Here is a 14,055-nt window from a genome sequence, read left to right as displayed (position 1 = left end):
TCAGGCTCAGGCTCGAGGCGTGTTCAGATCGGCTCCCACCTGTGCGGAGGTAATTACAGCTTCCCTTTCTCTCCAACGGTCAATGGGAACATGGCCATAAGTGAGACGCCCGTTGACTACACACAGACCGGCCCGATGTGGAGAAACACACACTCTTAAACACTGCTTCCACACACACACATACACACAGAAACAGCACTCTTGCAAGATCACACAGTATGCTCATAACGTTAGCCTCATTTTGAGGGATTTATTGCATTTTAATAAGCATCAATGTGATTTAATACAGCAAGTAATATTCATTTCACATAATGATTTAAGACTCCTGGAATCTGTTCAACAGTATAGCAAAAAAAATGATTCAATAAAGAAAAATATCTTAAGTACCACAATCAGCACTTCCTCACCAGAAGATAAAGAAATTTAACCACTCGTTAGCTTTATCACCCACTGAGGGACACACTTCGACTTAGAATTGCAAAACTTAGTCTTGGTCTTGAACAAAATGTCTGGAGAGTGCCGAGGTAGACCACAAGGACTGAAGCAGGATACTCTGTTCCAAATAAGAAAGAGGTAAAACCTGGAAGGCCTGTTCAACCATTTGTGCTTGTACATACAAATCAGCTGTTAGAAAAGTACTATAAATACATTATGTTCATATTTATATTACCTCAATGATTTACAAATCAATCTCAATGTACATATTTAATGTCAAACAACAGTATCACATAGCTAATTTCCCCCTATCCAACAGTCAAGATTACATTCTTTGGATGCATGTTGTGTACAGTTCCTATGACATTTATTGCCCCATCATATCACTGTGAGTCACCTTTGATGATTTCATAATCAGAGAATGAAAGGCCTGATAACAAGCCTGGAAACTCTTATTCTCATATCTGGAAAACATGTTTCCTTGGTGCATGTTTCTACAGAGCGCCAGCCCCTCAGGTGATTGTTATTCACTCATTTTAATGCAACGAGTGTCATCCTGCATTTCCATTCAAGGGTGTGTCCACAAGGGTTGTGTTTGCATATCACCCTGTCAACATGGAAAAAAAACATGCCCCAGTTTTGTTTTGTTAAGATGAATCGAATAAAGAGATATTAATTCAAAAGACAATGACAGAAATGAACACTTTGGCCCCAAACCCCTCACACAGATAGTAAAATGATCTGCTGTACTTCCTTCACAAACAGTGTCCAGCTGGTGTGGTTACTATGCAAAACTGCAATTTGCCACTGGCTGCACTCCACGACTTCTCAGTGTTTACAAGCTGTTATAACCCTCTCAAGGTACCTGCAGGAACACACCCTATAATTTCACACTTGCACCAAAGCAGATACAAAGAAACTTCAACAGCATCCAAGATAATTAAACAAAGGTCCATTAATATTTGTCATCCTTTGATTTTTTTTTTTTTCAAACATCCTTTTCAGCATGCCTGCATTACAAGATGAACAGTGTTTTCTCATGTTGGATCATAATAGTTGTAGATTCTGCTGTGCTGGTTCATTGTATCTCGGAAAAATGACTCACAACATCAAACAGGGAATTTGACTGTGTCCTGGTTTGTTGCTGTTATGTTTCCGTTGCTGTTGTTCATCCTCTCGCTGCCTCTGAGTCTCCCTCAAAGGCCCTGTTGTCATAGAGATGCTGATGACTCTCTGGGTCAAAGCTTCCCGGGTCAGTCAGTGGGACTTCATACAAAGGCTCTCCTCCTGCCACTGTGACCACAGTGACATCTGGTGGTGAATCAGTGGAAATGTGGTCTTTTGTCTCATCGTCAACCCCCAAGGCCTTCAGGATGTCACACTTACACATGGGGCAGGTCCTCCTCTCCAGCAGCCAGGGCTCAATGCAGGTTTTATGGAAGATATGGTCACACGTTAGCACCGTGACCACTTCGCCTGCCTTGTAGGATTCGATACACACGGCGCACATGTTGGAGTCATTTGACGTTTCCTCGTCGTCTTTCTTAAGTGTGCGTAACTGTAGACGCCCAATCGCCCTCTTCGCCTCATTTTTCAGCTTCCTCTCGTTGCGTTTGTGCCTGTTCAGACTGTAGAGACGGTTCGCAGAGATGAACACAAAGTATGTGATCGCAGCTGCTGTCACAACAAAGAATGCGATGGACAGGAAGTAAAGCCAGTAGCTGTCCATCCAGGGTCCGTGAGCGCTGCCGACATCAATAAGCATCTGAACCTCTGTCCCATTCTTCACCAACTTTACAATCTCCATGCCCTGATGATTGCCAATCATCACTGCCACAATATCAGATGCATCTGAGTGTGCCATGTGAGTTGTGCTGTTTCCGCTGCCATCCAAATTATACACCAGCACACCAGCTGCCCCTTGTCGTTTGGCGGCGTTGATTTTCTCGCTGAAGGTACAGTTGCCCCTTTTAATCAGGGCGATCCAAGGTGGTGAGCTGCTGTTGCGGTTGAAAACAGGATCCGGGCCACAGCCTTTGGGGTCTCCCTTGGGAAGGGTTACAATGCCTGAAGCTTTCTCCAGAGGAGAGTTGCGACCAAACACCCCACACTCACAGTATTTGTCCACAGTCTGATTGTTGCTGTTAGCATAGCTTATTTCCACCACGGCTGTCCAAAACACCATGGCAGCTGAACAGGGAACAAGCGCTGAAAAACACAGCAAAAGCAGCAGGCAGTGTTGTGTCTTCTCACCCATGGTAACACTCTTCTTAAAAACAACAGGAAGCCCTCTGTTAGCTTCTTTCGCTTGTTCAGAACTCCTCTGTAAGTCCCAGTTCCTGGTTTGTTTGAGCCACAGCGATCTGAACACAGCTACAGTTTCACCCAACCTGCTGTCTATGGTAATCTGATATGAGTCTTTGGTAACACAACACGAGCTCTGCGTCAGCCACTCACCTCTCGTTATCTTCCTGAACCTTGAACAGTGAGCACTCCTCTCCGAGGGCAGGGTGCTGCTATTCAACAAGTTGAAGTACGAAAAAAACACAGACCTGTGCTGTTTCAAGAGCCAAGGAACAGCATATGAGAAGGCAAGAAGTGATAAGAAAATGATAAGAATAATTGCACAGACATAGGTCACAAACACATAAAGATCTTGTGAAACTAGTAAAAGCTGCTGATGTTTCCTTGTATAACCAAGAGTAAAGAAACTCAACTGGTTCCTCCAGTTTGGCTTGTTTCCTTCCTCTATTTCGGTGAGGTCACTGTTGTGAAAAACAAACGGGAAATAACTACTTCTCTAACTCGTGGCTATGTCTTCTCAAAGACAAATATCTTTCTCCAACACACATTTTAGCTATTATATCCACATTTCAAATGTGTTCTTTTTATGACATAAGATTTGCATTAGAGGTATTAAAATGTTTTCCTTTTTTTTGATACAAGAGTCACACAAAAAGCTTTATTCCAAACAGCAAGCATACCAGTGACAACTGAGATGGAACAGGTCATTGTCAAGTTTCCATTGTATCCTCTATCCTCCACACACACACACACACACACACACACACACACACACACACACACACACACACACACACACACACACACACACACACACACACACACACACACACACACACACACACACACACACACACACACACACACTAAGAGACACAGAGAGGCTTCAAATGACAAATGAGAGGCTTCTTGCCAAGCTGCTACTTTACCTCACTGCTCCAACACAGAAACCAAAGCACACTGGCCGCTGTAGAATGTGCTTTTTTAATAATTTATCTCTGTGGGACAAAAATCTGTCAATAAAACACAGCCTGATATGCAGCTGCAGCTCACAGGAACAATGGTGCTGCCATGACTCAGGTGACATTTCTTAAACTCAAACATACCACACATAGCAGAAGGTAAAACAGTATTGCACCCAAAGTTTTAACCTTACATTGACTACATAGAACCAATGGTTTTATGTAAAAGAAACAAACAATTTAGACCATAGTTATTAGTGGGAAATTCGCAGCAATAGTTTTAAGGTAGGCTCAAGGAGTTTCTGCTTCAACACCAACATCTACTGGTCAGACAAGGATTTGTTAAAAACAATTATAACCAACTAATGGGCTCAATGAGCAAGTAAGTGGGTCAAAGGGGCGCTGTATGGAGGCTATAGTCTTCCAAGCGGGCGGCCCAGGTTCGAATCCAGCCTGTGGCTCCTTTCCTGCATGTCATTCCTCACTCTCTCTCTCTCTCCTTGATTTCCAACTCTATCCACTGTCCTCTCTCAGTTAAAAAAGGCAACAAAAAAAAGTCCAAATATTAAAAAAATCTTTAAAGTAAGTGGGTCAAACGGCCAGGCTTTAGCTCTGTTATTTACAGGTGATATAGTACCAGATGTAGGTGTATGTCATCAATAGACCCACAGATTATTTTATCCCCAGAAAATATGGTATTCAATGCTGGATTCAAGAGTTACCATGAAGGCTGCTGGGGTCACGCCTTCATTCATTCCGTGTTATACAACGAAACTCTATTGGAGCAATCCAGCTGCAGCATATCAAATATACAAACATACACCAGCACACAAGACAAGCAAATCTCACCCATACCCACGTACATATTCAAACCTTAATTTTTTTTAAAAGAATGTAATAAATTTAAAAATAAAAACATAGGGTGCAATTAGCTTAAAACACCACAGTAATTGCACAGAGTCCATTATTGTACTGAGACCATTATTGCAATGTAATTATTAAGACATTATTAGGTAGATAATATAAGAAAAAATATAGGCACCCATAGGCTATATTATAGCAACATAAAAAGAAAAATGCCCTCCTACTTTTTAAATAGAGATGCATATGGGGGGGGTCATTGAGACAAACGTAAAATATAAGAAAAAGCTAGATGGGCCTAAAATACAACCTTATATTATTTAAGGATAAGTTTGAATGTTTTAAGAAACCGGATGAAACTGATTGTCCTGAATTTAAGATATGCCATATCATTAATATTTGTTTTATCTATTCATTTATGAGCCTGGTTTTGCCAAAGATTTCAGCCTTTTGCTTCGCTAAATGTTGCTTAGTGCTGTGCTCATGATGGATTAATGTTGGTATATCAATCGCTTGCTTTTTCCAAAGTGTGTTGAGATAATATTTGATAAGATAAGATAACAGTTTATTGTTTGTTTGCACAGAAATGTGTCTTGCATTATAAGCTCAGAAATCCTCGCATCCCAATCAGATGACATCACACTCAAAAGACAGAACACATAACACGTTGTGAATTAGCGCTATACAAATAAAGATTGGTAGACTGATCGATTTAAACCTCGGATTTCTGTGGCATCAATGATGTTAACGCACTGTCACAAGTTAGTATGATGTAAAAAAAGTACAACATGACTCACGCTCTCAGAAAAGTCAAACAACCTATCTAGTAACACCATAGTTACACCACACGGGGGCGCCATTTGCTCACTACTGTGAGCTTCTAAACGTAAGAAAAACACTGATGTGTTTTCAAAATGATCCATCACAACAATAGTAGCAAGTGCTGCATTTGGCTGACCTACTTGGATTACCAGTGAAATCTTATTCAAAGCCGAATTAACAGGTAATCTTCAGGTAACCACGCCGTGTGAGCATTACGACTTAGCCCAACACATGCAGACTTAATTTGAACGCAAATGCCATTGTAATACAAAGTCAGCAGAGACACTTACCAATAGTTCTGCAGGCCTGTTTTCTGCTTTGAAGACACTGCTCCGTTGTTTCGTCTTTCCCGAGCTCGTCCTGGTTGTTTTGAAGTGCCCACATGGTCGCTGGTTGTCAGGATTTGGGGAAACTTGGGGCATGTCCAAGCAAGTCCGAGGACACCCCGTCGCTCCTCAAACACACACACCCCCTTTTTTTTCCTGACACACAAGGGTATACTTTTTTTTGGATCCAAAAGTGAAAGCAGTCAGTTATACTTTGAATATCCACCCATTGTTCATCTAACTCATTTGAAATGGGTCGCAAATGATTTGCTACCTATCTAAATATTTATATATTCAAATATTTAATGATTAAGATGCAGGAGAGAGTCTTACGGAGCCCCTAAAGTCCCCAATATAAGGTCTATACATATAAAGTTAATATATTGTGCCCATTTTATATTGGTGTACTTCTTGGTACTACAGGGGCTCCGTAGAGTCTTGTGAACTGAATATGAAAACATACATGTTTTTGATTTTGAAATGAAAAATAGAATAACTTTTTCTATTTTCTCTTCTTCTTGATCTCATTTGGGTTCGTATTGACATTTAGGCTACAGCAAAATTGCAAGGAAACATGTTTTTTTAGATCACCAATTCAAAGTATTTTTTGTCCAGTTTGTTAGGCTTTGCAATGAAACCTTAAAACGTTATTTTAAGGGTTAAGAAAAAAGGTTAAGGCCTTACCAACCTAAGCTAGAGAGTGGAGATAGTAGTGCTAAGCTTTGGTGAACTTTTGCTTGATGTGACATATAGGCCCACAGGGGTTGTGATCATTGTACTAGTTTTATTTTAATTGTCAAACCTATTTATATGAAACTAGTTTGCACAACAACAAAACAAGCGAATTATGGACCTAATTATTTTTTTTAAACAAAGGAAAGTGGGTGGGGATTTTAAACGGATGTGCTCATAGATTAGAATATCAAACTGTAAGCATGAGTTGCGTTTTTTGATTTTCAGAGTTAGATTAATTTCCTTTTCCACTTGTTCTTTGTGCTACTGTCCTTTTTTGCTCACAGCTGCTGTAGTATTTTGTGAAGGCATCCTTTTTGTAATGATTCTTATACAAATGTTGATATTGATGTATATATTTAGTTTTTTTATGAATATATCGAAACATGCATTTTAATTCTATACTGCTATACTGTAGACTCATTTGTTATTGATTGTTGCATTAAAACTGCTATAAACAATCCACCCCCCCCCTTAACACATGCACGCACGCACACACACACACACACACAACACACACACACACACACACACACACACACACACACACACACACACACACACTCTAAATATTTACAAACATGTGACTTAAGGTTATAATTCTTTTACCAAAATGAGAACAACTAATTAGTTGAAAAGATGTGAACGGTGTTAAGATGGTTTTATGCTTTGTTACACCCCAAATGAGCCTCAGGCCGGAGTCTGTTCTAGTTGACTGGAATGCCTAACAACTCGTGATCCCCCACACTTGGTAGCGCCAGCCCTTAAAAGATGCTTTCTCCCCCCCTATAATCTCTTTATTTGGGTCTTGTAGTCGTAGAGTAGTGTTAGATGCAGCGGTTACAAGCAGCTTTAGCTCAAATTAAATCTTTGCAAACTTGTTGGACTTAAAGCAACATATGACTCCTTGGGATATTTGATAATTTCATTTTTTATTGACTTAAATGACCATGAGTAAGACTGCAGTGCTGCAGAAAAAGAGGAGAAAAGATTTTATACCTTACTTTTTAGGATTTGTAATATTTTTGTATTGCACAGTTCATCTTGTATCATTTACAGCAAAATCAGCTCAGGAAAGCCACCCAGCCAGGGTGCGAAGGGATGTCGGTAAGAAAATCAGATGTTTTAAGAATGTTTGTGTTCCACTTTGTGTCTTTTTATGGAGTTTTAAATCGCCCTTTATATCCGGAGAGATTTTTGTGTCATCATTTGATTCTTTTTGTTGTCATTTGATTCAATTTATTGTGTTTGTGAGGTAGACAGATTTGTTTGTGTGTGAGTAATCAATTGTGGCTCTTCAGCTGTGACAGTGTTTGCTCAGCTAACCCTCTTGTCTTATTGGCATGAAAGAGCATGAAACTGCCATTAAGAGATTATGAGGCCGACTCAGTGCTCCAGAACAGTCTGGTTGTTTCAGGGTTTATCAAAGATACGTTTGTGTGTGTGTGTCTTTCTGTTTCAGAGAATGAGACAGAGTGCAGCGCATCGCAGACCACCGAGTTTCCTGAAGGCTTCTTCACACTGCAGGAGAGGAAGGATGGAGGCCTCGTCATCTATTTTATGCTTATTTTCTACATGCTTCTCGCTGTGGCTATAGTCTGCGATGACTACTTTCTGCCATCTTTAGAAGTGATCAGTGACCGTGAGTGACATGAAACATTTTGTGTTTGTATAGTGTGTGTGTGTGTGTGTGTGTGTGTGTGTGTGTGTGTGTGTGTGTGTGTGTGTGTGTGTGTGTGTGTGTGTGTAAAGGGTGAGGGGAATCATTGCATCATCACATGAACTATATATAATAGTTTACTGAGGTGTATGGGAATAATTAGGATATGCCATCATCATTTTTGAAAACTGTATAGTAAAAGGGATATTGAAGTGAATACCACAGCAGCAGCACCAGACGTTAAAGTTTTGACAAACTTCAAATGATTTGGCTGTGCCGATGTTCTATGACTCTTGAGAGTGACCAATAAATGTGTAAAAAAAACAAAAAAAACATGATAAACTCAATAGGTCCTTTCATTAAACCTATGTAGCAGGTTTGCCTAATTCAAAAGTGTTTTAGTTTGATTGATTTTGAAGAAAAACAGTGTGGGTGTTGAGTTTTCTACTTCTTCTGCTTATTAACTCAACTAGGGCTCCAACTTTTGATTTTTTTTCCCCAAAACCAATTAATCTGGAGATTATTTTTCAATGAATCGATTCTTTATGCAAAAATCCACAACATTTTGAAAACCCAACAAAACAAGTTAAAGTTATTAAAGCCGAAGTAATGTGTACAAATGTCTTGTTTTGTTTGACCAGGAGCACACAACCAAAATATATTCCCACCAGTGATATAAAACAGAAAGATCTTAAAATAATTAAGTCACAGAAAGTTGAACCAGCAAATTTTCAACATTATTTGTTGTTAAAAAAAAAATCAGTTGAGATATTTTTATTTATGATTTCATGCTTCCCTTGACACAGCTCATCACTACGTATCATATCAGTGAAACTTACGATATGATTGGTCATTGCTGTCAGTGATTTTGTTGGTTCTTTTATATTGTACGCTCCGTGTAAACTGTCGTGCTTGTCCGGTGTTTCTTGTGTCTCACAGGTCTGGGGCTGTCTCAGGATGTAGCAGGAGCAACATTTATGGCAGCAGGGAGTTCTGCACCTGAACTGGTCACTGCCTTTCTGGGTAAAAAATACATTAGAATAAAAATCAATAATTAACATTCACCTTGTAATGATGAGGATGACTCGAGCATCATCAGCACTGTCACCCTGTCCCTGCCTAACCTTACCCCCCCCCCCCCCTTAACTGTAGCATGACCCACATGGGAACAGGAAGTGACTATGACCTTTGATTATGCTGATGTTTCCTTCCTCATTTTAACCTTTTCATTAACATTGACCCTGTCCTCAAAGCTTAGATGAACTGTCTTTGTGTTTTCTGTGTAAGGTGTGTTTGTGACAAAGGGAGACATTGGGATCAGCACCATCGTCGGATCAGCGGTCTACAACCTGCTAGGAATCTGTGCTGCATGTGGACTCTTGGCCTCTATGGTACATCCTGTCCCAACCTCACACTGACAACAATCATGCAGAGATTGCCCATAACGAGCAGCACATAAAATATAAACTGGGTCGGAGTGGAAGAATAGTTGTGTACATTGTGTTTCATAAGCTGTGAAACTGTTTTTCATTTATCAGGCAGGCCGACTCAGCTGCTGGCCACTGTTCAGGGACTGCCTGGCATACAGCATCAGTGTTGCTGCTGTTATTGCCATCATCTGTGATAACAAGGTTTACTGGTGAGTGTATGTGTGCGTTTGGCTGTAAAGGTAGTCCAATTAAGTAGTTTAGTGTGTCTTGTGACAATAAGGAAAAACAACTTAAAATGTATCACAAACAATTTGTACTACAGTACACTAACACACAGATTTATTTTATAACAATGAGAGTGCAGAATAATAAATGTCTCAAATAAACGCAGCAATTGCAGCATTCACCATTAATAAAGTCTTCCAATTGCTGTATTTTGGTGACAGCAAACTAAGATATAGTGCAAGTCCACATACAGAACGTTATTTTGACAGGGATGTGGCATAAGGCAAAGATTAATTACACAGCTTATTGTAAAATAAAAAATAAAAAAACGAGGAATGAGACACCAAACTGTCGTACACATTTGAAAAAACATTACTAATTATCAGCTTGAACAAATACACCTTGAAACATAAACAAGATCGTCTCATCATTATAGCAGGGCAACAGAAAAAGAAAAACGATTTAGATTATGAAACTGGAACCAATTAGAAAAGTTTCCCTGACATTTAAAAATATATTTCTGAAGTCTCTGGATCACTTTAGACAGTTTGAGCCGTGTTTAGGTTAGTAAACAATAATAAACCTTCCTAATAAACAATAGGAAGGTCTATCTGATTTATTATTATGATTATGGCCTGAGCTTCTGACTGTGATTCCAAAGCCTTCTTCAGCAGCTTGTTCAGATGTTATCACATGACAAAGGTTCTGTATTTGGTGCATCTGTTGACAACAGATCAAGGTCCGTTCTTTCAAAGTAGGCCATGGGATTATGGTTGAAAGCTCCATAACTGGTTGAGTTAGTGGGGGCTTGGTTTTTGACTATTAATCACTTATATTTGCACTTTTAGTTAGAAATGTACCCTTGAAAGTGTGTTCTTCGGGTTGTTAACAGGTATGATGCTGCCTGTCTGTTGATGGTCTACGTCCTCTACATTGTGGTCCTGTGCTTCGACCTTAACATCAGCGAGTTTGTCCTGAGGAAAATCAGCCCGTGCTGCACCTGTGTGGCCAGAGAACCTGCTAAGACTGAGATACAGCCACTGATGGGCTGGAACGATGACACCCATCTCAGAGTGCACAGTCGCTCCAGGACAGACAGCGGGATCTTCCAGGACGACTCAGGATACTCTCACCTGTCCCTCAGCCTGCATGGCCTCAATGAGATTCCTGAAGGTAAAACACCTGATCTGGTTTTCCAGCATTTGAACATGGCATGTCCACCTGTACCAAGTCAAAGACTTGATGTTTGAATTTATTACTGTAAATATTATTTATCTTATTTTTACCTCATTTTTGGTTGTATTGCACCGCGGGACGGAGACAAACGCAATTTCGATCCCACTGTATGTCTGGCATATTTTGAAATTGACAATAAAGTTGACTTGGACTTTGACTTGTATGACCTTTGATTAAATTTCCATTCTTTAAATGTTTCTTCTGTCATCTCAGCAGAGCACAAAAGTGTGTTTTCAATGCCGGAGAGCGACTTGAAACGCATCCTCTGGGTTCTGTCTCTGCCAATCATCACCCTGCTCTTCCTCACCATCCCTGACTGCAGGAGGAGGTTCTGGAACAGATGGTACATGGTAACCTTCTTCATGTCCGCTGTCTGGATTTCAGGGTTCACGTACATCCTGGTGTGGATGGTCACAGTCGTCGGTAAGATCACTATTACCACTTTGTATAAAAGCTTTTTCTGAGTCGTTTAGGAGCAGGTGTAAAGCAGCCCATCACTCAGCGGTTACAGGGCCTCAGGGGATCACAAGAGTTTCAAGCTTGTGAGAAAAAGGTCTCATTTGCAGAGTAGAATCACATGTTGGTCTGCTGGCTAATTCTTGAGATGCCATTGTCCTGCGAAGTTAAGGGGGGCAGGGAGAGGTTTATTGGAGCTCCAGCGGGCCATGTGCCTAACTAGCCACAGCAGGATTACAGTGTTTCACCCCGAAGGATACACAATCATGTGAGCCCTACGTGTGAGTAAAGAACTATCCACAGGCACGGGTTGAAAAGAAGCTCTATCCCCCCTACGTTCAGACACATGAAACTGACCTAGGAGCAGGCTCGTAAGGGCGGCTCCTTCATCTCGTGATGGTGGTAGGTCTACTGAAGCATAATGGGATTATTATGCCGTAGTCTTCAGATGGGCTCACAAGGGAGAAAAATGTAGTGTTATGAAAGTGGAGGCATGGGACTGAGCAGGTACGAGGCATCCATTCAGAATGTGATGGAGAATGTTTTGCTGCTGCTCCGCATTAGGCAGGAGTGTGATGATCCACTGGAAGCTCAAACTATTTGGTTAATACTCGGGTAACGGTGGCGATTAAGATTACTGAAAGTAAATTTTCCCACAATGGCGCCTAATTAGCTTCATTGCTGACAATGAGGACAAATGCTCATATCCTTAATAATTTTCCACTAATTTGGGGGATGTATAGTGACATGAAAGAGAGTTTACTTTAAGGGATTATAAAGCTTTAGACTCATTCAGATACTTCCAAGACTAAACGGTGAATTCTTTCCCCAGCACAGAATGCAGGAGAAACGCTTCACGTAACAGAAAAGTTAAAAACTCAATAAAACATGAAATGTGTTCTGTAACTGCTAAACATATTTTACAGAGTCAAGTTAGAGGCTTATGGAAATTTCCTGAGGTTGGTAGGATTCTGCCAGGGGGAATTGTGTCTTATGACCTCATTATTTCTCCAATCCGCGCTACTGCCCTGCCTCCAGTGATTATTTATTAACCCGTTGACCACTGTTTAAATCAGCCACTGTTCATTCCCTAGATTGAGGTTATTGGAGGAGGGGTATTCTGACATGGTTCATGGTTGGTACTGTGTTTGCACAGGCGAGACCCTTGGCATTCCTGATACAGTGATGGGACTCACCCTGCTTGCTGCTGGAACAAGTATACCCGACACTGTGGCCAGTGTGATGGTGGCCAGAGAAGGTAAACAAGTGTTTCTGGATTTAGTTTAAGGCCCAGTATAACAACTCTAAAATTAACACCACTGAGATTCATTTCATATCAGCCCTTTTGATAACAAGAGATAATTCATAAACTGATGTTCTGTGTGGATTAACTTCCATCCATGGTGTTATCATATTTTCTTGTCATCAGGGAAAGCTGACATGGCCATGTCCAACATTGTGGGCTCTAATGTGTTCGACATGCTGTGCCTGGGCCTGCCCTGGTTCATCAAGACCGTCTTTGTGGACACCGCCAACCCTGTAGATGTCAACAGCAATGGGCTGGTCTACATCTCCTGCACACTCCTCCTTTCCATCGTCTTCCTGTTCGTAGCCGTTCATATTAACGGATGGAAGTTGGATTGGAAGTTGGGATTGGTTTGTCTTTTCTGCTACATCCTCTTTGCCACTCTGTCCATCCTCTATGAGCTGGGGATTATTGGGAATAATCCTATAAAACTGTGCGGTGACTGAGATTTGACCTTCCCAGAACCGGAGCCATTTTCTCGGAAACTGTTAACATTCCATAAACACAACACATTTTTTCCAAGTATATAAATCTTCACATTGTCAAGACAGTGAAGCATGAGCCCACTCACATGCTTCTAAAGATAGTTTGCTGTAAAGACTTGTGCTGGTCACATCTCATGAAGAGGATGATCTTTGTAAGAGGAAATGTACCAGAGATCATTCGCTTGTGTGTGCCTGTGAGATCCAGAATGGACTTATCATAAAATGAAGCCCAGCTATCAATGCCGAGATGTCTTCTGTCTTACTCAAGACCCATAAACAGAGACTGTGCCGCCTCAGGAGTGACTGCAGAGGTCAAATAAATCTAGAACTGACCACTCAGAGTTAAGTAATAAAGGTGTTAACTATTCTGATGTGGCCTTGTCCTTCTTTTTAAGCAAGTGGGTGAGTTAAGAGAAAAAGAGGCAACATCTACAACCTCTGATAAGCTTTTATGAGCATCTCCTTATTGCCTGTGAGGAGGAAAGCGGAAAGAGCCACACAAAAAAAACTTTCCACTCTGCTCTTCCTGACAAAGTAAAAAAAATAAGTTCCTCTGCTTTTATCATTTCATTCAAAGTTCAGATTGGACTTCAGACACTGATCTATACTTAGATGTGTAACCATGCCAGTTTAATTAAGTGACAATCTAACAATCAATATCAATATCTAACACCAATCTGTGGACAATGAAATGGCTTCCTGTGATAACTGTTAGAGAGCAGGCCTGATAAAATCAATGTTGATTCTGTTTTCACTCTGTTCTTATTGCTGCCATTGTGTTTAAGTAGAATTCCCCACATCATCAGGCCACTGTA

At 40.7% G+C, this 14,055-nt stretch overlaps 2 protein-coding genes across 3 annotated transcripts; one reads left to right on the top strand and one right to left on the bottom strand.

Moving 5' to 3' along the window:
* Positions 1–225: 225 nt before the first annotated feature.
* Positions 226–3,006, bottom strand: LOC109989453 (RING finger protein 148). The gene has a single exon (XM_020641217.3). The coding sequence runs from the start codon at positions 2,690–2,692 to the stop codon at positions 1,604–1,606; it is 1,089 nt and encodes a 362-aa protein (XP_020496873.1). The 5' UTR covers positions 2,693–3,006; the 3' UTR covers positions 226–1,603.
* A 4,250-nt stretch (positions 3,007–7,256) lies between these two features.
* Positions 7,257–13,607, top strand: slc24a5 (solute carrier family 24 member 5). Of its 2 annotated transcripts, none has more exons than XM_065952784.1 (9): positions 7,257–7,549; positions 7,905–8,084; positions 9,042–9,125; positions 9,390–9,493; positions 9,641–9,741; positions 10,650–10,930; positions 11,210–11,416; positions 12,606–12,707; positions 12,879–13,607. In XM_065952784.1, the coding sequence occupies exons 1-9, from the start codon at positions 7,387–7,389 to the stop codon at positions 13,199–13,201; spliced, it is 1,545 nt and encodes a 514-aa protein (XP_065808856.1). In that variant the 5' UTR covers positions 7,257–7,386; the 3' UTR covers positions 13,202–13,607. The 2 variants fall into 2 exon arrangements, with proteins under 2 accessions (XP_065808856.1, XP_065808855.1); XM_065952783.1 differs by having other exon boundaries at positions 11,207–11,416.
* Positions 13,608–14,055: the final 448 nt, after the last annotated feature.

This window comes from Labrus bergylta, chromosome 3 (genome assembly GCF_963930695.1).
Source record: "Labrus bergylta chromosome 3, fLabBer1.1, whole genome shotgun sequence".
Classification (NCBI taxonomy): domain Eukaryota; kingdom Metazoa; phylum Chordata; class Actinopteri; order Labriformes; family Labridae; genus Labrus; species Labrus bergylta.
This window is presented reverse-complemented; position numbering and strand designations above follow the sequence as displayed.